General features: G+C 39.4%; 1 protein-coding gene across 1 annotated transcript in view; it reads left to right on the top strand.

The window, feature by feature from the left end:
- PLCH2 (phospholipase C eta 2) overlaps positions 1-18,944 on the top strand; it is a 730,017-nt gene extending 711,073 nt beyond the window's left edge. The window contains exons 23-24 of the mRNA XM_044281842.1: positions 11,478-11,817; positions 16,161-18,944. Coding sequence (XP_044137777.1) covers positions 11,478-11,817; positions 16,161-17,791 — 1,971 coding nt within the window. The 3' untranslated portion in view covers positions 17,792-18,944. The remainder of the gene's footprint in view (positions 1-11,477; positions 11,818-16,160) is intronic.
- The last annotated feature ends 3,250 nt before the right edge of the window (positions 18,945-22,194 follow it).

Here is a 22,194-nt window from a genome sequence, read left to right as displayed (position 1 = left end):
TAATGGGTCAGCACTTGATCCGTAAAAATGCAAACCGAAAATGTGTTCGTGTGCATGAGGCATAAGTGTGTATACATATGTACATAGCTCTCTTAAAGCCCTTTCTCACTTCAGCTAGTGGCATTGATCATGTAGAGAAAGTTAATACAAGACACTTACTAATGTACTGTGTCCATATTGCCTCCTTTGCTGGCTTGCTTAATTTTTCTATCACATTATGCACTGCATGTTTCCATGGTTACGACCACCCTGTAATCCAGCAGTGGTGGTCGTGCTTGCGCACTATAAAAAAAAAATGCCAGCCTCTCTGGTGGCCAGGCCTACGTAAGCTGGTACTGTTTTCTATAGTGTACAAGCACAGCCATGCTGCTGGACCGCAGGGTGGTCGTAACCATGGAAACTTTCTCTGCATAATAAATGCTATTTTCTAAAGTGGCAAAACCCCTTTAAGTTGTTTTCATCCCCTTGAGGAACGAATTTTTTTGCCGTATTTCTTAAAAGAAATTGGCAAACAGTATTTGTAATCTTATCATAACTTGATAGGTGTGTGAATCGTATGCTGTTAGCCTTAACTGTGATGGAAATCATGACTGACCAAAAGCAGTGACTATCTGATATTACGTGTGTGGTTGAAGGGATTCTCTCATGACAGACATTGGAGGCATATCACTAGAACATGCTACCAATGTCTCTTGGCCCAAATGAAGTGTTAACGCTAAGAAAGTATCATGCTTCTTCAGCACCGGTCAACTTCTTAAACATGGTCAGCCAATGGGCCACCACGCATCCTAAAGAAAGCTTAGCAGAACTGACAGGTAATGGTATAAGGATTCACCAGTGTCACTGCCACTCCTTGCTAGTCATTGGGAGGGGTAATACTTTCGGACCACTGCTACGATTAATGGCATATCTTAGCAAAAAATAATACTACAAAAAGGAGAAATAAAGTGACCACTTGGAATCGGCATACACAATAGGCATTCTCTCTGTGTAAAACAAACAGCATGGCACACTTCTCTTTTCTAGTTCTTTTCTAGTTCACTATGACACCAAGAAATGCAAGTGCATAAGCAATTCACAAAAGTATTCCAATCGTATAAATATGACAAGAAGGTCTCCTCGGACACAATGCAACTACACTCTGCAACCACGGAATATATGAACTAATACTATACCCACAATATGAATTAATTAGGTGTCCTTAACAAATATATTTTGATTAAAGTCATTTGTGCCCATCCACCAGAGCAAGGTGACCTCTTTTGGACGGGAACCTATGCTAAATGCTACCTCTTTTGGTGCCAACCAGGCTCCACATATATACTGAGCCCACTCTGTATTTTACTTGTGCTAACTGGCCTCGATTGAATACTAGGAAAGCAGGCCTTAGCTCGTGGAAATCTACGCTTGCAACTGTGACGTTTCAAGGTACAAACATGGAAGGACTTGTGTAGACCACCTTGTCATATTAATATGATTGGCTATTTTGTGAGTTGTTTTTGCACTTTATGGTCTCCTGTAGTGGTTTGAACTTATATAAAAATTTTGCAGAGGAAAGAAGTGTGTTGAGTGGTTTGTTTTACATTGACATGCCACCAGTGCCTATCCTCAGGCAACCCCTTTAAGGCTGGTAATCAAACCCTACAACATAGCTGGAGAAATACTCGGCAGCAAGTTAGAGATTTATCGTCTTTGTTCCACCAGGTCGACAGTCTTTTACTTTAAGATCAAAATTTTTCTTTGTCCAAGTTTTCTTTTTTTGCTGTTTGGTCATTTTTCCCCCTAAAGGCTTTAGCATCAGCAAAAAACAAAGTATCTGTCCATTTGTGAAGTTATTTATGGCCCTACAATTGTAATTTATGAACAAAACCTGGAAGCCACTAGACCTATAACCCTTCAAGTCTATAATAGAAATGAAGGCACAGTCTTAATGTCAAAAGCTCATTGTCCGAATTCTCTTTACACAAAAAAGCCATTCTGGATCGCCTTCTAAATGTGTCTGATTTTTTTAATTTCTTTTGTTTATTAACAATTTTTAATACTGCATTTGATCTGGGATGCCAAATAACATTAATGATGATCTGCTACATTTTTCGAGGACTTTATTTTAACTTGTTGTAGATGCACATAGAGAATGCATTATAAACTGTGGCACGTCATCCTCATACTTGATAACTCACAAATTCATTTCATAGGTGGATTATTTCCTTTCACAAATGCATTTGATCTTTTTTTCCCCCTCTTTTAAAGAATGTTTGCATTCAAGTTGATCTGTATATTTGCCAATTTCTATCCTCCACAATGTATTCATTTTTTTTTTTTTTTTTTTGCACTGCTGCAGTGTTAATGTAATGTACATTGTCTAAACTCCCAGGAGGCTTCGTCCCTTCATAAATTTTTAATTGAAGAAATTTAAATTATGGTTCGGGGCTCTGATAGGTTCTGGTCTCAGGAGAACACTTAATTCGCTTGCAGCTTGCTGATGATATGTTCAACAGCTCATTTAACAAAACTAACCCATTATGATTTAATGGGTAGAAAAACAGCAATTTCTAAATCCATGGCCCAAGCTGTTTTTGCTCAAGAATGTAACTTGGACCTTGCCATGTTGCACTGTCAGTTGCATGAACACAAAGTAACAAATTCCCCTTGAATCCAAATGCAATGCTATACCCTGCCCTGTACCTTTGAGAATATCCACCTAGAATTTTACTTATTTAATCATATAAAGACTTCTAACATGAGGTCCATCCCTAAGGTCTTCCCACTAGAGGGATTAATGGTAATCCCAGGAAAGGTGTTAAAGGGGTTCACCGGGCTTTTTATATTGATGACCTATCCTCAGGATAGGTCATCAATATCAAATCGGCGGGGGCCCGGACACCCAGCCGATCAGCTGTTTGAAGAGGAGGCGCGCGCCGTACCAGCGCTGCCTCCTCTTCACTGTTTACCTTCTCATTGTCGCCTCTGCAGCGGTGAGCAGGTGTAATTACACCCAAGCCGTCCCATTCATTTCAATGGGACGGATCGCTCCTAGACAAGTGTATGGGAGCGATCCATCCCATTAAAATGAATGGGATGGTTATGTGTAATTCTACCTGCTCAGCGCTGCAGAGCCGACGGCGAGAAGGTAAACAGTGAAGAGGAGGCAGCGCTGGCACGGCGCGCACCTCCTTTTCAAACATCTGATCAGTGGGGGTGCCGGGTATCAGACCCCCGCTGATCTGATATTGATGACCTATCCTGAGGACAGAAAATCAGGTGATGATCAGCCGGCACTCTGATAAAGTAGCGTGGTGCACGCGTCCGAGATAACAATCTCACATAAATAGTAGAAAAAGACTGGCACTCAATGTAGTCTTCTGCAAAGATGATATCTTTATTGGTCACATATGATATTCTGTGACGCGTTTCGGCTCACATCAGGAGCCTTTCTCAAACAGATATGGCATGACCTATATTGATGACCTATCCTGAGGATAGGTCATCAATATTAAAATCCAGGAGAACCCCTTTAAAGTGAAGGAAGGCCATTTTCTAAACTAATGAATTAATGTGCAAAACTGATATAAACAGAAATAGATAAGCAATTGTTGAACTCTCTGAAACTGGAAATGATCGAAATGTGAATATTTACCCTTGAACACATTCCAATGTCCTGTGATGACTAATATCGTAAGATATTTTTATAGCAGGGAGCTTAGATTATGTGATATATGGTTCTACGTCCCCTACAAAATGTTAAAGGGGTTATACGATGACTAATGTAAAAAATTAAAGTCATACATCACATAGTCCCGGGCCAGCATCAGCACCTGGGAATCCCAAAGAGTTGTGACTCTTACTGGCTTAGGAGTCCCTACTCTGACTCCATATATGGATATGTCTATATATGGAATCGGTGCTATGACCACGAAGGGTGTATCCCCAAGCATTGTCAATATGCTTGGAGAGACCCTGTATATTTCAGTCTAATTACCCTCTCCTTCTAAAATGTTCCTGCTGGGATTTGAACTCACAACCTTCTACATTAAAGGCAAGAACCTTAACAACTGAGCTAGTGAGCTCAATGCTAAGCTCTAACAGAAAAACCTCATAGTAGTTTTTAATGTATTAGGTATTCCTATACCGCAGAAGTAAAATTTTATTTTTTATTTTAGTCATTGTAAAAAAAAAAAAAAATTTGTGTAACTATTATTTTTTGTTCGGAAAGATAGCAACCCTAACAGAGCCCCTGCTCCCCGGTGACTCCCATAACATTTTTTTTATAGTTATGTCTACGGAGATGTGGGGGCTCATTTGAGGGAAAAATGTCTTTTTTTACAATACCATTTTGGGGGGTGTATGACTTGATCACTTTTTATTAAATTTTCTTGGGAGATAGTGATAAAAAAAACTTTCTTTTATATATTTTAATAGTATGGGGGTTTTCACATGTGACTATGCCCATAATTTTATTCTTTTTTTGTTTGGGGAAAGTGGGGTTATTTAACTTTAAAAAAAAAAAAAAAAAAAATGATTTTCAAAACTTTTTTTGTCCTTTTTTTTATTACTTTTCATCAGATTGCAACTTACACAGAATAATGGAAATTGCTATATTAGTCTGTATAGAAAACACTATATCACAGTTTAGTGCTGCCCCCTAGAGCCCTGATCTGGGATATACTAATAATTAGCCTGAAAGCCTAGTACAGGCTGCGGCTCATTTTTAGAACAGGGTACTTTCCCCGATCTCTGCTGAGGGAAGGCGCATCTGAGCAGTAAGCCCGCGCTTTAATTTTTTAACACTCTCAGATGCAGTGGTGACATTTGACAAATGCCACAAGGGTGCCCACTGAGATTTATCGCCCAAGGGCCCACAGGAACCTGGAGCCGGCCTTGCCTGTACCTTACATATATCCAAAGATCTCTTCATATACGTCTCCAATTGTTTTGCTAGATTTATTTTAGGGTACTTTCACACTTGTGTTGTTGGATTCCGGCAGGCAGTTCCATCGCCGGAACTGCCTGCCCGATCCGGCAATCTGTATGCAAACAGACACCATTTGAATACAGATCTGGATGCCGATCCGTCTCACAAATGCATTGCAATACCGGATCCGGATCTCCAGTTGTCATCCGGAAAAATGGATCCAGTATTTATCTTTTTCACATTTTTCAAGGTCTGCACATGCGCAGACCACAAAACCGGATCCGTTTTTCCGGAAGACTTGGGGCCGGATCCGGCATTAATGCATTTCAATGGAAAATAATGCAAAATAATAAGTGTTCCAGAATTTTTGATGGAGAAAATACCTCTGCATGCTGCGGTATTTTCTCCATCTAAAAACCAAACAGTGACTGAACTGAAGACATCCTGATGCATACTGAACGGTTTGCTCTCCATTCAGAATGCATGGGGATAAAACTGATCAGTTTTTTTCCGGTGTTGAGCCCCTAGGACGGAACTCAATACCGGAAAAGTTTAACACAAGTGTGAAAGTACCCTAAGGCTAACAGCTCAGGCAGTGTATTCTTTTTCTGCAGCTCAGGGGGCACGTCCTTTTCCCAGGTGGGGTGTGTTTTCTGTTACTGCTCTCACGCTGTAGCTGTCACAGCTTCTAACATTAGAGTTGACTAGTGGCAGTTGAAGGGTGGGAACTGAGCATGTGCGACCAACTCGGCAAAGTGGACAGAGAAATAAGGAAAAGAACAAACAGCAGACAGCACTATACATATAAATTTTATTTTATAGAATAGCTCACTAGATTTACTGAATTTTTTATTACATTTAATTACAAAAGTATTCTGATCCAGATGCTGGTTTGAAAAATGTGTAGTAGTTTCTATGGGATAACCCCTTTAACCAATACAATTCTCACAGCTTGCAGCCAGTAGCAGAAGCTTAAAGGGGTAGTGCAACCAGAAATATTGATGACCTCTCCACAGGATAGGTCATCAATATCTGATCGGTGAAGTTCTGACTCCCACAACCCCCACGATCAGCTGTTTTGAAGAGGAGGCGACGCTCGTGCAAGCACTGCTTCCTCTTCAAGATTACACTGTGCGTTGTCTCGGAAGTCTCAACGGTGCAGTGTAATGACAAGTGCTTGTTCCACGCAGTGTAATCTTGAAGAGAAAGCAGTGCTTGTACAAGCGCCATCTCCCATTCAAACATCTGATTGGTGGGGGTTCCAGCAGTTGGATCTTCAGAGATATATTCTGAGGATAGGTCATCAATATTACTGGCTGCATTACCCCTTTAAGAGCTTTCTGCATACTGTTCATTTGAAAGTAATAATAGAGAAGTATATGACAAGCTCCCTCTACTTGTGACTGAAGGCCATATTTTACCATTAAACTCTATGGGCAGTCTCGAGCTCTGTCATAAAAACTGTGCTCTAATCACTACAACAGTATATTAAGAAACTGATCACTGTAGAATGTCAGACCCGTAAATGACATTTTGATCAAAGGTGGAGTCCATCCGAAGTCGCTTTGTGCAAAACTTCGGAATAATACTGTACGGAGATTCGTCTTTGTACAATATTCGAATGTATGGGCTCCGCGATGAGCCGAAGATAGTTACCGTATTCACGAAGTCGCACGTGACTTCATTGAATAACTTGGGTAGTTGATTTTTAAAGTGGAAAACCACTTTAAAATCACTTTAGTCGGAACCAAAGTCGAGTTTGGTTTTAAATTTTAAAGTGGTTTTTCACATTTAAAAAATCAGCTACCGAAGTTATTAAACAAAGTAATGCGCAACTTCATGAATAACAAAGTTCGGCTCATTGGAGCCCATACATTCTAATACTGTACGGAGACTAATCTCCATACAGTATTATTCAGAAGTTTTGAATGGAGCGACTTTGACTGAAGCATCCGAAGCTTGCTTCACTCAGTGGAGACTGATTTTTAACCTCTTAAGGACATGGTGATTGTTTATCTTCTTCACCACTTTATTTTTTCTGTGGCACTATTCGAGTGCAGGAAGGGGTGGAAAAACAGCAATTTTGCAGTGTTTTTTTTTTGTGGTTTTCAGTTTTACTGTCAGTTAATGGCAGTATGATTATGGTAATACCACGTTCATGCTGTATAATTAATTTTTATATTTTGCTATTTTTGTACTATAAAAACACAAATAAAGTCAACCATATTCTGTAAGCCTCATTTTTTGACTAATGGAGCTTTGTGAGAGCTTGTTTGGTACTCTTTTAGGATGCATATGACTTTTTCATCACTTTGTATTCTGGTCGGAAGGAGAATGAGCAAAAATAAACCCTGCATTTAGTTTTTGTTTGTTTTTACAGCATTCACCATGCAACTTAAATTGTGATAATGTTGTAGGTGATAGAAAATTCAGCACTCTCCCAGTTATTCCATACATAAAGTCCCAAATATAAGGTCTCGTGCAACATAGAGGTACACTTTAATGGCAGCTGATATACTTTTTTAGGATATTTCGGTCTTCTCGGATCTTAATATGAAGAGCTGCAGGGAAGCCGGGTGAAAAAGTGGTTTAAAGTGATAATTTTATAGTTCAAATCCTCACAGAGGTGGCAATTTCAGTTGTCATTTCTTTTTTTGCCTTTATTTTTTATGATATTGCATTTTTGATTGCAAAAAAAGTTTTCAATATTTTGAAACTTTTTTGTTTTCCCACTTACTATTTCATTTTTGTGCAATTTTACCACATTTTATACTGTTTTTATGAACAGTTGAAACCCTTTACATAACCTATTCTACCTGTCACAGTTTCACACATTTTATAAAATGTGTCAGTGTTTTTGACTAACATTTTTTTTAAATATAAGGAGCAATAATAATAAAGCCACTGGTTCATTATTATACAGATGAATCAATGAATGTTATACTGCTATACCGTGATATCACAGGCATAGCAGCCACTATCGTTATGAATAATGCATGAGGCATTCAGAATGTAGAGCAGCTTTTTATAGTTGAGGCAGGTGTCAGGGGTCATGATCTTTCCTATAGATTGTGAATAAGAGGTTGGCAAATATACAAGGAATGTTGCTAGAATGCCAGAAATACATTCTTCATAATTTCAGTTCACCAGGAGAATGTAATTATGTTCCATGACGACTTCTGCTCATAACCCACCTACAGTACAACTTGTTGTCTCCCAAACCTTTGCTTCTGCTGATTTCAGAAGATTATACACAGGGATGACACAATTTGCACTGTACCTGTATATATGGCTATTGTTTGTCCCTGTTAATTGCACATTTTCTGTTCAGATAAGTGTAATGTGTTTAATAGTAATGTGCCATCATAAAATTACCTATTGTTCAAATCACGTTTTCATGTTATACCTTTTTTTTTTCTTCTAATTTTCCATGTCACTAGCTATATATCATTAATTATTTTTTAATCTTCAATTCTGCAGTTTTTGAACTGACCACTAGGCCTAAAATGGGTTGACTTCCTGTTCTGTACAGGAAACACTTCAGTAGCCATCTCATTATCATCACAGGCAGGATTAGAATGACATATATCACCTATACACACAGATAACATAGGATGCACCATTCACAATGGGTGATATCGCAGCTTACCAACTCCCATAAGGCCTCTGCACAGGTGACCGAGCATGCCTAGAAAATTCTTCCATAGAAGTCAATGAGTCAGCTCTTCTCCATTCTGTCTTTGGCCCATTTGGCTGCTGTCAAAGGACAGGACGCTGTGACATATTGTAGACCTAGTGGTCAGTGCGGGAAAAAAAACCTGCAGAATGTTAAGTTTTTTTTGAAAATATAGATGGTGCCATGGAAAATTTTAAAGAAAGCACCTAATAGTCTAAAACAAATTAACAGAAAAACTTGATTAAAACAATAGGTCATTTTTTGATAATCTCTAATTGCACGACTTTTTACTGTAGGCCCAGTCTCCGATGAGAGTATTCAGTCCAGGAAACACGCTCCGTGTGAGAACAGTATTTCCCAAACTGAACACTGCTCCTTTGACGGGAACTCACAGCGTCATAATGATTTATGATGCTGTAAAATCCTTCCTGACCATAGGTCTACCAAACTGTAGTCACTGCATTATGTGACTACAGTTCAGCAGATCATGGTCAGGAAAGAGTTGAAAGCATCATAAATGTTTGATGCTGTGAGTTTACTTAGGAGAAGCAGTGCTCAGTCTGGAACAGAGTGCATTTCCAGGACTGGATATGCGTGTCTGAAACTGGCTTAAGGGAAATGTTCCATGTTCTTAACCCATTTTTGCTGTTTTCCACTTGATCTATTTACATAATTTGCTTGCATGTCCACTTTGTCGCCCCTTCCTCTGGAAGAAGGGCCAAAGCCCGTCCGGGTATCATGATGTGGCAGAGATCATTGTTCTTGACGTAACACTCTAGGAGCAACTGACACTGTGTTATGTCTAGTGCGGGGCCTGCATGGTTGCTGCATGGTTTCAATCTATGGTGTTCTTTAGACAGTGTACCAGTTTTTCCTGTAGTGCTCCTTGAAGTTAACCAAATGCTGATATCTAAAACAAATCTACACCCCCTTTATTTTATGGAAATCACTAATGGTGAATGAATATAGCAAGTAGCCCAGAGCTGGAAAAATATACTAGTCTCTGTAAATGATTAATCTCATTATGCCAACTTTCCATTTGACAACAGGATAGTGGCACCTACAAATGGTAAGAAAATTCAGTACAAGACTTAAACAACACAATGTATATCCCTCCATAAAGGATCCATTACCTATCCTAGTATGTTTAGTCAGTACTTGTATTTCTCATGGGGAACATCTTTTCCTAGAACTCTGTTATTACTCCTGGAAATGTATAAGTATTTTATCAATAGTGTGTCCCTACACATTCTGACACTGATTAACTTGATTCCACAGTGCCCGAGTGTATGGATTCATCCCATTGACAAGGGGATAACAACGCCCAGTTATAAGCACCAAACAAGTCCTAACAAAAGATGCTCCAAAAATACATGTACGGCATTTACTAAAAGTGACAGGAAAGCAGATGGGTTTTCTTTAAAGGCAGTCTCTCGGCAGTTTTGACCAAGCTAAACTGCTGACAGCACTAAGTAGTGCCTGAATAGAGCAGGACCACCATACTGCAAATGCACTGGAGGTGGAGCATCATAGTGATGTGTTCTCTGCTACTTCACAGCCCCCTCCTTCCATTTGCTCAGAATGAAACTGTAGCATCAAACCAGGAGACCACTAAAGCTGTCACGGAGAGGGGAGGGGCCGTGAGGCAGCTCAATGCAAAGAGCATTTCACAGTGAAGCCCCACCTCCTAGACCTGCAGGAGCAGAATCTGGCCGAATAAAACTTCATATTCACACTACTCCTCCTGATAATAAAAGCTGCACAAAAGGTGTGTTTGTACTTCCCTTTCCAGTGCCTACCTAGTGCTTCCAGCTATTTTGCATAGTCAAAACCACTGACAGATTCCATTTAAGTAAGTCAATTACTAGAAGGTAAGAAGGGTAAGGGTGAAAGATGCAGGCCAGGATTCAATGTGCTGCCTTATAAGGAGTTATTTTATCATTTCCAAACCTCCTGCCATTCCACTTAGGCCGAATGCACACGGCCGTGTTCCGCGGCAGAGAGCAGTCAGTGGTAACACGGGCTGGATTCCTGCTGAGAGCAGGAGCGCGCAGCGTCATTGGTTGCTATGACGCCGTGCGCTTCCTGCTGCCGCCGCAGTACAGTAATACAATCGTATAGTGTATTACTGTACAGCAGCGGTGGCATGAAGCGCACGGCGTCATAGCAACAAATGACGTCGTATACTCCTGCTCTCAGCAGGAATCCAGTCCGTGTTACCACGGACTGCTCTCGGCCGCGGGACACGGCCGTGTGCATTTGACCTTAAGGACACATTCTAGGCAAATCCCATACTGTGTTATACATAGTACAGAGCTTAACACAGGAAGTCTGTCTTTGGTGTTCTTTGAATAACCGTGTCATGCTCCACCTCCTTAGAACCTGCAGTAGTATGCCACAGTGTATCAGTTTTGCCTGTAGTGTTTCATTAATATTTCAAAATCTGCAAATTACAAACAAGTGATGGTAATGAGGGATGCTAGCATTTACATTGCTGAAATTGCATTTTTTTTTCTTGTCTGCAACCCTTGATCTATTCAAATAATTTCACTGATGCACAGTTTTTGAAATAAGTTCAAAATTTAGAAAAAACCCTTAGCAATGTAGGAACAACTTTTTTTTTTGTGCATAGGTTATTTCTTGTCCATCAATATATGACTTGCAGACCATTTCAGCCATTTCACACAAAACAGCATTTTTTAATTTTTGCCAAGAATTTTCTCATACCGTAAATTATTTTTAACTTTCTTTTGTTTTGTTCAACTCGTTTGTTTTTGACCAACAGTGTTCACCTACATGTGGATAAAACATAGCATTTCACACACTCATCATGTGATAAACAAAGCAACTTTTAATTTTCTTTTTTTTTTGTGGTTGCCTTCCATCCAGGTCAAGCAGGCCGTGGGCTTAAAAGGTCTGTTTCTGAGAAATCCAAAACAAGCATCTCTGGACAGTCATGCTGTTGGACAGCTTCACCGGAAACATTCCATTAGTAGTCATATATTAAGAAGAACTGCCAGCGCTCCAACGAAAGGCCAGCAAAAAAACAAAAAGGGCTTTCCAGAAATTGCAATTGACTCCAAAGACAACAGCTCAGAAGGAGCTAGTGAAGATAAGGAGACGGACGATTCATCTATACCCCGCTTTGATAAAGAGCCTGAAAGTGCTTCTCCGATTCTTCTGTCCAGAGAAAGTACTCCCACGGCATTACACGGCAAGAGTTTGAAAGGTAAGAGTATAAGCTCTGGTAAAAGCAAAAGCCACGTTCGTATCTCTAGGTGTCCGACATTCAGTGAATCGGTACGGAGGTCTGATGGAGCCTCTCATCTGGACAGTCCTGCTCATAAACTAGGTGTGTTTGCTCGTTGTGCAATGAATGGTTCAGGTAGGATCGGGATGGCATCCAACTGTATGAGATGCGTGATTGGCACTAAAGAAAGTCCAGATTTAGACTGTAAGTGGAGCGATAACAGCAGCAACAAACCTATTATACATGATATTCCAGCTCACGGGCAGTATAGTGGTGTGCAAGAAGAAAGGTTAGAGTTGAAATATTATGGTATCACAGAGCAGCCAAGAAGGCAACAGACAGATTTACTAGCTCTCAATGACAATGGGAACGCTGATGATCCTCCGAGAAACTTGCAGTCCATTGTAATACCAGGAAAGAAAAATGGAGAATCCAAATGTGCTGGGATAAAAGGCAATCCTAGACAACGGTGGCAATGTCAAACAGGTGGCAGGTATGGAAGTACTGTTAATTTGGTCCCTGTTGGCAGTGGTTCTATATCCTCTAACTCAAGCAGTCTTGAGAGCCTTGGAAGTCCACAACTGTCTATAGGCTGGCATGAAAATTCTCGAAGGCAAATGGGTACCCTACAAAGGGAAATGAATGCCTTGTTCGTTCAAAAGTTGGAAGAAATTCGAAGTAACTCCCCTATATTCTTTACTGGTAAGATCTATATTATGTCCCACCATCACTGTTGTAGAAATCAGTCACAGTGTGGAGTTTTATTAGTATTATTTTTTTTTAGTGCCATTTTTGTTGTTTCTGTAGACATTAGCATCATTACTTTAGCCACTACGTTATTGTGTGTTTTTAATGTATATTGTCTGTCTTTTGTATTGTCTAATATCTGTACTGTTCTGTAATGTTACTGTTCCAACCAGAGCCTTTGTCTTTATCATTATTCTCTGGTATTCTTCTACCATAGTCCCCCAATATAGTATTATATATGATTTAATAACAATGCTAATAATGACAGAATTCACAATCTAAATTACTAGGTTAGATTCTTAAAAAAAAAAAGAAGACCTTATAGGTTACTGTACTTTACACCTTCCCATCCACCCGCTGTAAATGTGCGGCAGATGTCAGGTCTTTAGCGATGGCGCTTACTCAGAAGCTTAGTGGGCACCATAGCCTCTGGGAGCTTGCTGTTTTACACAGCAGACGCTCAGTGGCAGAGACTGTGCTCAACGACAATGCCGATCATGGACTTTTAACCCCTCAGATGCTGTGATCAATTGTGACCACCGGATCTGCGCATCAATTACCGGAAACACTCTTCTCCTGGTGACTGAATGGCTCCCCTGCAACGAGATTGGGGGAGCGCTATAAAAACGAAACCCATGAAGACTATCAGAATGGTGTTTTTTTTTTTTCTAACTCCACTTTATTTAGAATTTTTATCCAGTTTTCCACTACATTGTATGCAATATTAAATAGTGCTGTTAGAGAGTACAATTTTTCCCACAAAAAAACAAGCCCTCATACAGCTATGTGAAAGGAAAAATAAAAAAGTTGTGGCTCAGAGAATGCAATGAGTAAAAAATAATGGAAAAACTGAAAATTGCTATGTCAGGAAGAGGTTAGGGATAAGTTTTATCCCACAAAGGGTATTTTTATCACCTATCCCAAAAATGGGTGATAAATATTGGATTGTTGGGGGAATGCCGGAAACCCCAGTCATCCCAAGAATGATAGGTCTCAAAGTCCACTCTGAATTGAACAGTTGTGCACATCCCAGTCCACCATTCCATTCACATCTATAGGACTGACGGAGAGCTGTCACTTTTGATTTGTGACTATGAATGGTGCTCTGATTGGAGTGCATTACAAAACAAGATGTCTTCAGATACGTCTGTCTGTCTACTCGCCCATGTCTTTTTGTCTACCTGCCCATGTTTGTAAAAATCACCTTAAATTTTCTCCTGACTAATTTCTCTCCTGCGTTCTTCCTCTTCACTTGTACTTCTCTGTCTCTCTAGTAAAAGACTGAAAGGACAAAAGGGTTCAGGTAACTGTGTGTTGTGGTGTCCATAGCTGTATGAAACTGGCTTTTTCTGTGCAGATTTCTGTTTTGTCAAGACTTCTGAAATATTTCGACAGGGTGGCTTAAGAAAAGCAATGTTATAACACACTGTATATTACATATTATTTTTTCTACCACTCTTTCCAAATGAGTCTTGTTAAAATTGTAAAATGGCATTTTATTCAGCCTGCCTAGGGTGTTCGATATCAAGTTCTTGTAGAAACTTAAAGGTGGTTATAATCATGTGCTTTGTACACTCGGGTTTGGACTGGGCCATGACAGTACCAGAGGATTCTCCTGTGGGTCCCGATTCTGACACAATAATGGGCCTCAGTGGTCTATGGATAGACAACTCCATATAAAGCTGAATTTGGTGCTGACATCTTGCATGTGTAATATTTGTTTAGATGGACTGGGGTACCTTAGGACCTCCAGACTTCCACAGTTTGTCACAAAGCTAGAGTCAGCCCTGTATATCACATGGATCCAGAGATCTCCACATTCATTGCTACACATGGCTGCTAGATTTATTCCTTCTCAGGGTGTGTGTCTGTTCTGCTGCAACTCTCTCCCTGTAATGGTCACATCTTCAACAGAAGATATGGCTGGTGACAGCTGAAGGATGGAGTTGAGCATGTGAGACCACCTCATAAAAGTATATAATAAGGAAACAAATGTCAGGTGGCGCTACACAGCCAGATTTTATTGAATAACTGGTTAATCACATGCAGTTACAAAAGTATTCAGATCCAGGTGCTGCTTTTAAAAATGTAGACTGTTTTATGGGGCAACCCCTTTAGTGAGCCAAACATTAAATGGCACAGTTTGCGGTGTAGCCATATGGATTGTTTGGATGAATTTTCACTACTTGTGGCTGCCCCATAGCAGTTGATATAAGGCAGAAATACAGCAACTTCAGTGGCACAAGAGCACATGTCTGCTCCCACCCTTAACACTTCTATGTTGTCATACATGAAAGGAACAAATCCTGGTGGATGCGCAAGAGGCATGGTCTATCCAGCCATTGCTTCCTCCATTGAACCCTCATACTGAACATCTTGTCTGGGGCAGTAGGTGCATGCTAATGAGATCTGTGTTGCATGCTATGTTATGTGTTCAACTGAGTTTGCATTTGTCCATTGCAACAAGTCCTATGTACTGTATGTGTGTGTGTGAGTGTGTGGGTGGTGGCTCAGGAAATCTCCACTTATGAACAATTCTCTATCAGGTCACTATAGAGCCAGGAATACAGAAATATCTGCCAAAAGATGAATCTGCTGACAGCTGAAAACCGAAATTACCCAATTATTTGCATATTTGGCGCATTCAGTTTGGTCACGGACAATATTACCATCCCAATCTATTTTAATCTGAGAACGGGTCGCGTAGACCTCAGATTGATGGCCGATCCAGCTTTACACGTTTTTGCCCGGATATAAGGCTGGATGTCTCAGATTTTTTCAGTTTATTCAATGAGATTATCTGTAATATGTCAAAACTGAAGTCCCCTGTTATTTGCTTTTACTTGACATTTGCCAATCTGATGCCCCTATGTGCCTGAACTACTGAAAAGGAAGTCACGGCATGCAGTGGGAATATCCAGATCTCTGCACTTACTGTAGATCTCAATGTGTAATCTAGTGGAGATAGCACTGTGATGCACTCTTGCCAACACTTCCACTGATGCCAGTAAAGTGTTTCTGGAGGAGTGAGAGAGGGGCTTTTATAAGGAACATGCTACAGTTTTTTAAGGAACATTCCAGCATGATAGGTGCATGACCCAAGGATTCAAACCACACCAAAGAAAGACTCCCTGTGTCATGCCTCACCCCTCAGGCACTGCACTAGGCATATCGCACTGGGGCAGATTTCCTAATATTGTCTACCATACACCGTACACCTAACAAAGAGAGTCTAAAGATGCACCAGTTATATTCTACTAGCTGATGCTGGATGATACATTTAAATTAGATTTGGTTCATTACTAAATTTCCCCAATTGTATTGGTTTTTGTCCAATGCATTGGGTTATTAGAATATTGGGGGAAGGTGTATGGCTATCTTATACAGATTTAGTTGATTTACCTTTTGGCTGCTGAATTTATACAAAATGTTTTTGATGTCTTGAACCCCACAACCTTTCCAGGTGCTACTGCATTACATTATGGCTTTAGATGTATCTATCTGCATCTGCCCTCTTTTTGTGCATTGCCCCATCTATTGAAGTGATAACTTCATTTTTTTTTTTTTTCTTACAGATGCCAGACAAATTTCAATTTGTAGGTCGGTCTCTTCTTTATGCAGTCTGGAAACTATTACAGAAGAACCCATCTTTGCCAAGCACGTACCTCTTCCTGGTCCTACATTTCTCCAGCCTGTTGCCTCAATTATTAATGAAGACCTTAAAGGGTGTAAGGATTTAACGGGATCTCAATCTGAATGTTCTAGTGTAGCTAGTAGCTCTGATGATACCTACAGAGCAAACCGAATAAATGACCTAGCCTTAGGCAAGATAATCCAACCAACCAATGGTCCAATCACAAGCACTGAAAAAACATGCAAAAATAAAAATGCTAATGCGCACAATAATGCCAGTGGCAAACCTGAAACCACAATTACCGTAAATGCTATGAACATGAAGCCAGGAATGTCTTTATTAGCTGATGTCTCAAGGGAGAACAAGGGCCGTCAGGCAAAAGGGAGTCAAGGGAAATGGTTCTTTGTTCAAAGGAGTAATAGTTCAGAGACACCAACAATTGCCCAATCTTCAGAGCCACAAATAAAGCTCACCCCAGTAATAAACCCTTTACCTCCTGGTATTCTAAGAACAAAGCCCCAACAATCATCTATGGTCCGTACTGGACATCCTGTACCTGTCAGAAGAACAAAGAGTGAAGGTCATGTTCTTTCAAATAGCTCAGCCTTAAACTCAACATTACAGTCTCCTGTGGCAGAGGTGTATTCTGATGCCACCATTAATGATAGGATATGGAGCAAATTAGAACTGAACAGTCATAGGGACAGCATGTCGTCGTCTTCCAGTAAATCTTCTAATGACACAGTAATTGACCTTTCTTTGCCCAATTTAGCACAGAAACATTTGCTGGACCTTGATATTTCTGATGATAACTTTGATAGTATTAATTTACAAAATAGCATCCGACCGAGGTCAGCAACTACTTTAGCCAGAGGAATATCTTTTGGAGTAACAAAAAGCAAATCCAATCCTAATTTAATATCTAGCACCCAAGCAGTAGATGAACTTTGTCCTAGGCCTCTAGGTAGACGTCCTGAGGAAGTTTTGCCACCCTTACCACGAAGGAACACATGGAATAGACTATATGTAGAGAGCCTCAAACAGACCATTAGAAAACCCAACACTAATAAAGCAACAGCCACCCAGTCAATGTCCAAAAGTCTTGGGGACCTGACCTCAGATGATATATCATGCAATTTTGAAAGCAAGTATCGAAGCATAAGCAGAAGCTTTATTACAAGGTCTATGAGAGCTCAGAGGAGACCTGCTGGTATAAATGCCTCCACTAAGTCTACAGATTCACTCACAGAGCAACTGAAGAAGCTGACAAGTTTTGAGAAGGAGAATGACATTACTTCTCCCACCGAATTTCAACCTGTTCAGTATGAAGATGACAGCATGAATCTTTTTAGGAGAACATCCTCCAGAAGCCAGAGCAGAGTAAGGTACATTGCCAACCGAGCAAAACAAGCCCAAGAGCGACAAAGACTTCAAAATCTAGTCAATTGTAATTCCATAGAGGAAAGAGGAAATCCAGAAGGAGCTTGTGCAATAACCAAAGGGTTCTGTATGGATTCTCTTTCAACCACTAAGTTTACATCGGAATCCTTGGATAAATTTGGACCACAATAATACACTGTTGTGACTAAATATGTCTACGTAGCATTTACATCATGTATATGAAAAATTGTCAATGCAAAATATACCTCGATGGGGAGAGTTCTATAATTTAATTTTTGGATTTGACTGGACTCCTGAAATTCTAAAGCACTTATAGTACTGTATATATTTTTTAATATTTAGGTTTACATTGGCTTTGCAATACTCTATTGGACACTATTACGTTTCGATATTCCCAGAATATATTGATTTTGTCCATTTATTAATGGAGGCCTGTTCTCTCTTCTACCGAATACTTTTCTTGACCATCCAGTATGTTAACAATTTTCTGCACTGCTTTACCAATGTGAAACGTGATATTTTCAAACTGCTGCTGCATATAGCACCTTTAAAGTAGAATTTTATTTTTTGCACTGCCATATAAAATTTTCAGAATAAGGTATGTTTTAAAACATACCAATCTAAAATCATTTAAAGCCCCTTTGTATATATTATTGATGTCAAACAATTTTTTTTCCTAAAACCTTTACATTTTTTTCAATGTTCATTTGCGTCGGCAGCCTAGATGTATGTTTTACAATGCGGTTAGATAATTTTTTACTTTAACGTCCATTATTATTTTTTTATTCATTTAGTTAATTTTATTCCTTAGTTATACTAATCTTTAATATATTAAATGTTTTAACGAACAGTTTGTAAGCTACCAAAATCTACTAAATCAAATTATTTAGTCGTATAATATTGACTTTATTTGCAAAAAATATTTTTGTTTTTCTAAGAATTTAAATATTTGGGGTGTGTCTAGAAGAAGAGTAAATGAAGTCTTCAAAATTCTCAAACGCATGCTACTTAGCTCAGCCAGATCAGAGACCACATCCAAAAGGTTGAGTGACCTATCGTTGGATGGCTGTTTCTGGATTATTTCCCCTCATCAGTACAGGACAGGGTCATTTTTTTCAGTGTTCATTTATGCCAGCACCCTTAGATGTATGTTTTAGAACGTGGTTAGATGATTTGTTTTTTTCTTTAAATGTCCGTTAAATTTTAATTTTTTTTAAATGAATTTAGTTAATTTTATTCCTTGGTTTATTCCATACTAATGTTCAATATATTAAATGTTTTATCAAACACTTTGTAAAATCAAAATCTATTAAATAAAATTATTTAACCATATAATGTTGATTTTATTTACAATAAATATTTTTGATCAATGCTGTTCTAAGAATTTTTATATTTGTCTAGCACAAGAGTTAATGAAGTCTTCAAAATTCTTTGTTTCAAACTCATGCAAATTCACTCATGTCAGCCAAGCCAAAGGACCCCCTACAAATGGAAGAGTGACCCATCTATAGATCGCTGTTTTTAGAGTTCTTGTCCCTCATGAGCACAGAACAGGGTACTAATTGGCTGCTTTAAGTCTATAAAAATGTTTCCAGTTTCAAGAATTTTTTACATTTCCATGTTTTAAAAATCATTATGAAAAGCCGAACTTTTTAAGTGTAGTTTATATCACAAGATCTAAAGACGTGATAAATTCACTCAAAGTCTGTAAACTATGGCATACATTCAAGGTGTTTTTAACATGTTGCCTTTTTGACACTGAAGGCCTGCCATTTTGCTAATTGGGGGAAAAAATAAGTGGCAATTTTTCAGTGTTGATTCTAGATCTTTTGTTCATTAGATCCATGGCTTTGCTGTTTAATGCAACCGGACATAATGTGAAATTCTATTAATCAAGCATGTGACAAAATAGTTCTGTGTCAGATTAGAGAAAATGTACTTGAATGGTCAACATTTGACTCTATCTTTGGATCAACAACAGGTCCACATGTGTCTGCTTGCACTGGTAGAAGTGTTATTGCAAATGCAGTGGTGCATTGGTAAAAAATGTATATTTGTCAGGGGAATGTTTGATTTTTTTCACTATTAATAATTATTTCCTTACTGAGTTCTATGGGAACTTAATATTGCACAGAGAAATCTGTCAATGACTCTACGAGTGGGTGAGAGAAGTTATCTGTGGCTAACCATACCAGATGACCACGGTATTTTAACATGATGTCATGACTATATATAATTATTCAACTGAGGGGAGCAACAAGTCGAGGGGAGCAACAAGATTTGATAGCAGGAGAACTGAAAGGTGTGTGTATATCATATATACTCTAAATTCTGAAGTTCTAAATACATTTTTTTTTTTAAAACTATTCTTTAATCATGCCTGTGTTCTTGGAGCAGTAGCATACATAGAAGAAAAGGATTTTAGTTTAGGTTTCGCCAGAATGACCCGGTTTCAATTTCCATGCACATTGCCCAAGGTCCCCCACCCGTTTGTTTTACATAGGCATTGCTCAAAACTATTGGCCACAGATCGAGTGCCCCCATAGATAGTGCTATTTGGGTGCTTAAAATTCTCCTCCTCTCCAGGTATCAGTCTATGGGATCAATATCAACAAAGTGTCTTAATTTGGTGGCAATGATCGTTAAATGAGTGTTCCAACTGAATCAGTTGGAACACTCATTTAATGATCACTGCCACCAAATTACTGAACAGACTACCGGATGACTTGTCTGCTCTGCCAAATTTATATATATATTTTTTCTCCAGGCACCAGAATAATTTATAAGTATAATATATTCTTTCCAAGATAAGGCTTCAGTAAACAGCCATAACATAGAGCTTTTTATTACTTGCCACAAACCACAATGTGGTCTACCTCCCCTATGCAGCTTTCTTCACATAACTTTACATGTTTCTCAATAAAAGCACAAATATATTTTTTTCTAGCTAAGACATTTTTTTTCCTTTTCCCAAGTTTAATTGAACACAGTGAAAACAATATGCCATTTGCAATTTCTAATTAAAGAAGCCAGTCTTTACAGTGAATGTTGTTATCAAGTGCAATTAGCTGTAGTGGGGAGAGCTTGTTCATCATGTCACAGCCAAAAATAAAATATCCAGGAAAAAAGACAAATAAATTAAAAATGTCTTAATAACCAGTTGTGTAAGAAACTCCTTCACTCTGGACAGTGTTTCTATAGTAACAGTAACCACAGTGATGTGGGCTCCTCTGTCATGACAGTGAGAGATGCTGTATACTGAATGATGGAGACTGGCCGCCCGCAACCACACAGCCTTCATTCCACAATAATCGGAACCTTCTCAAAGTCCAATCTTCAGTTTTAAAAACTTTAACAAAACTTGTACTTCAATATAGACAAAAAATACTATCATAAGTAGGAATATATTTACAGTGACCCCTCAAGATACAAATCCCTCGGGATACAATATTTTAAACATACAATGGTCTTTTCTGATGGATTGTAAATTAACACTAGACTCAACATACAATGTCTCAGACTTAGATTCCACCAATCAAGGCCATTTCTCTGGTAAATAGTTGTATTAGTTAGCAACTATTCCTGACTTATATGTAACGATTTGCCTTAATTATCTGCTTATTTTTCTTAAATCTTCATTTTCTCTTATCTTGGATGACCTTTTGGGGCTTTGGAATCGATTACTCAAGTTCAGTGTTGAGCGAACCCGAACTGCAAAGTTCGGGTCAGTACTGAACTTTGCGAGTTCGGGGACCCGGACCCGAACCCGAACTTTGCAGCAAAAGTTTGAGTTCGGTGTTTGGGCATTTAATAAAGCTTGTTGCAAGGCTGCAGGGCAGCCAATCAACACACTTTTAAGCTGTGGGTGGGCACTGAGAAGCCATCACAGCCATGTCTAGTAATGGCATGGCTGTGATTGGCCCGTGCAACATGTGACCCAGCCTCCATACAAGCTGGACCACGTGTAGCACAGACAATCAGCTCTGAGTAGTGCAGCGACAGGAAGCAGGCAGCTGAAGTGAGGGACAGTGTTAAGAATGTAATCTGGCTATTTATTCTGTGGCTGACCTATAGTGATTTTATTGTGGGTGCAATACACCAGCTTTGCACCCCTGACACAGAAATATAATAATTAATCTGGCTATTAGTTTGGTGGGTGACATTTACCCATTTTATGTGTGAGGTACACCTGCACTGCATCCGTGACAGGGAAATAAATATAGTTAATCTGTCTGTTAGTTCAGTGGATGACCTCAAAGAATGAGGAGAGCGTCAAATAAGTAACGGGGCCCTGGTGTTGGTGCTGCTGGTGTTGGTGGAGCTCCTGTTGCAGAGAGAGGATGTCGTCGATCTGTGCCAGCTACACACCCAAATTAAACACCTTTCTCAGGTGCACGTAGGCAACAGAAAGTTCAGCGTTATTTTGTAGGCCACAACAAGTAGAGGTGGTAGTAGATTGGGTGGCTGACAGTGCCTCCAGTTCCTTCACATTGTCTGCCACCCGGTTCCCTGCTGAAAGCGGAGAATTGGCACCTGCAGCCCATGGGCTTCTGTCTTTCACCTCACCCCCCGTG

The sequence above is a fragment of the Bufo gargarizans genome, chromosome 2, assembly GCF_014858855.1.
Source record: "Bufo gargarizans isolate SCDJY-AF-19 chromosome 2, ASM1485885v1, whole genome shotgun sequence".
NCBI classification, from domain to species: Eukaryota; Metazoa; Chordata; class Amphibia; order Anura; family Bufonidae; genus Bufo; species Bufo gargarizans.
This window is presented reverse-complemented; position numbering and strand designations above follow the sequence as displayed.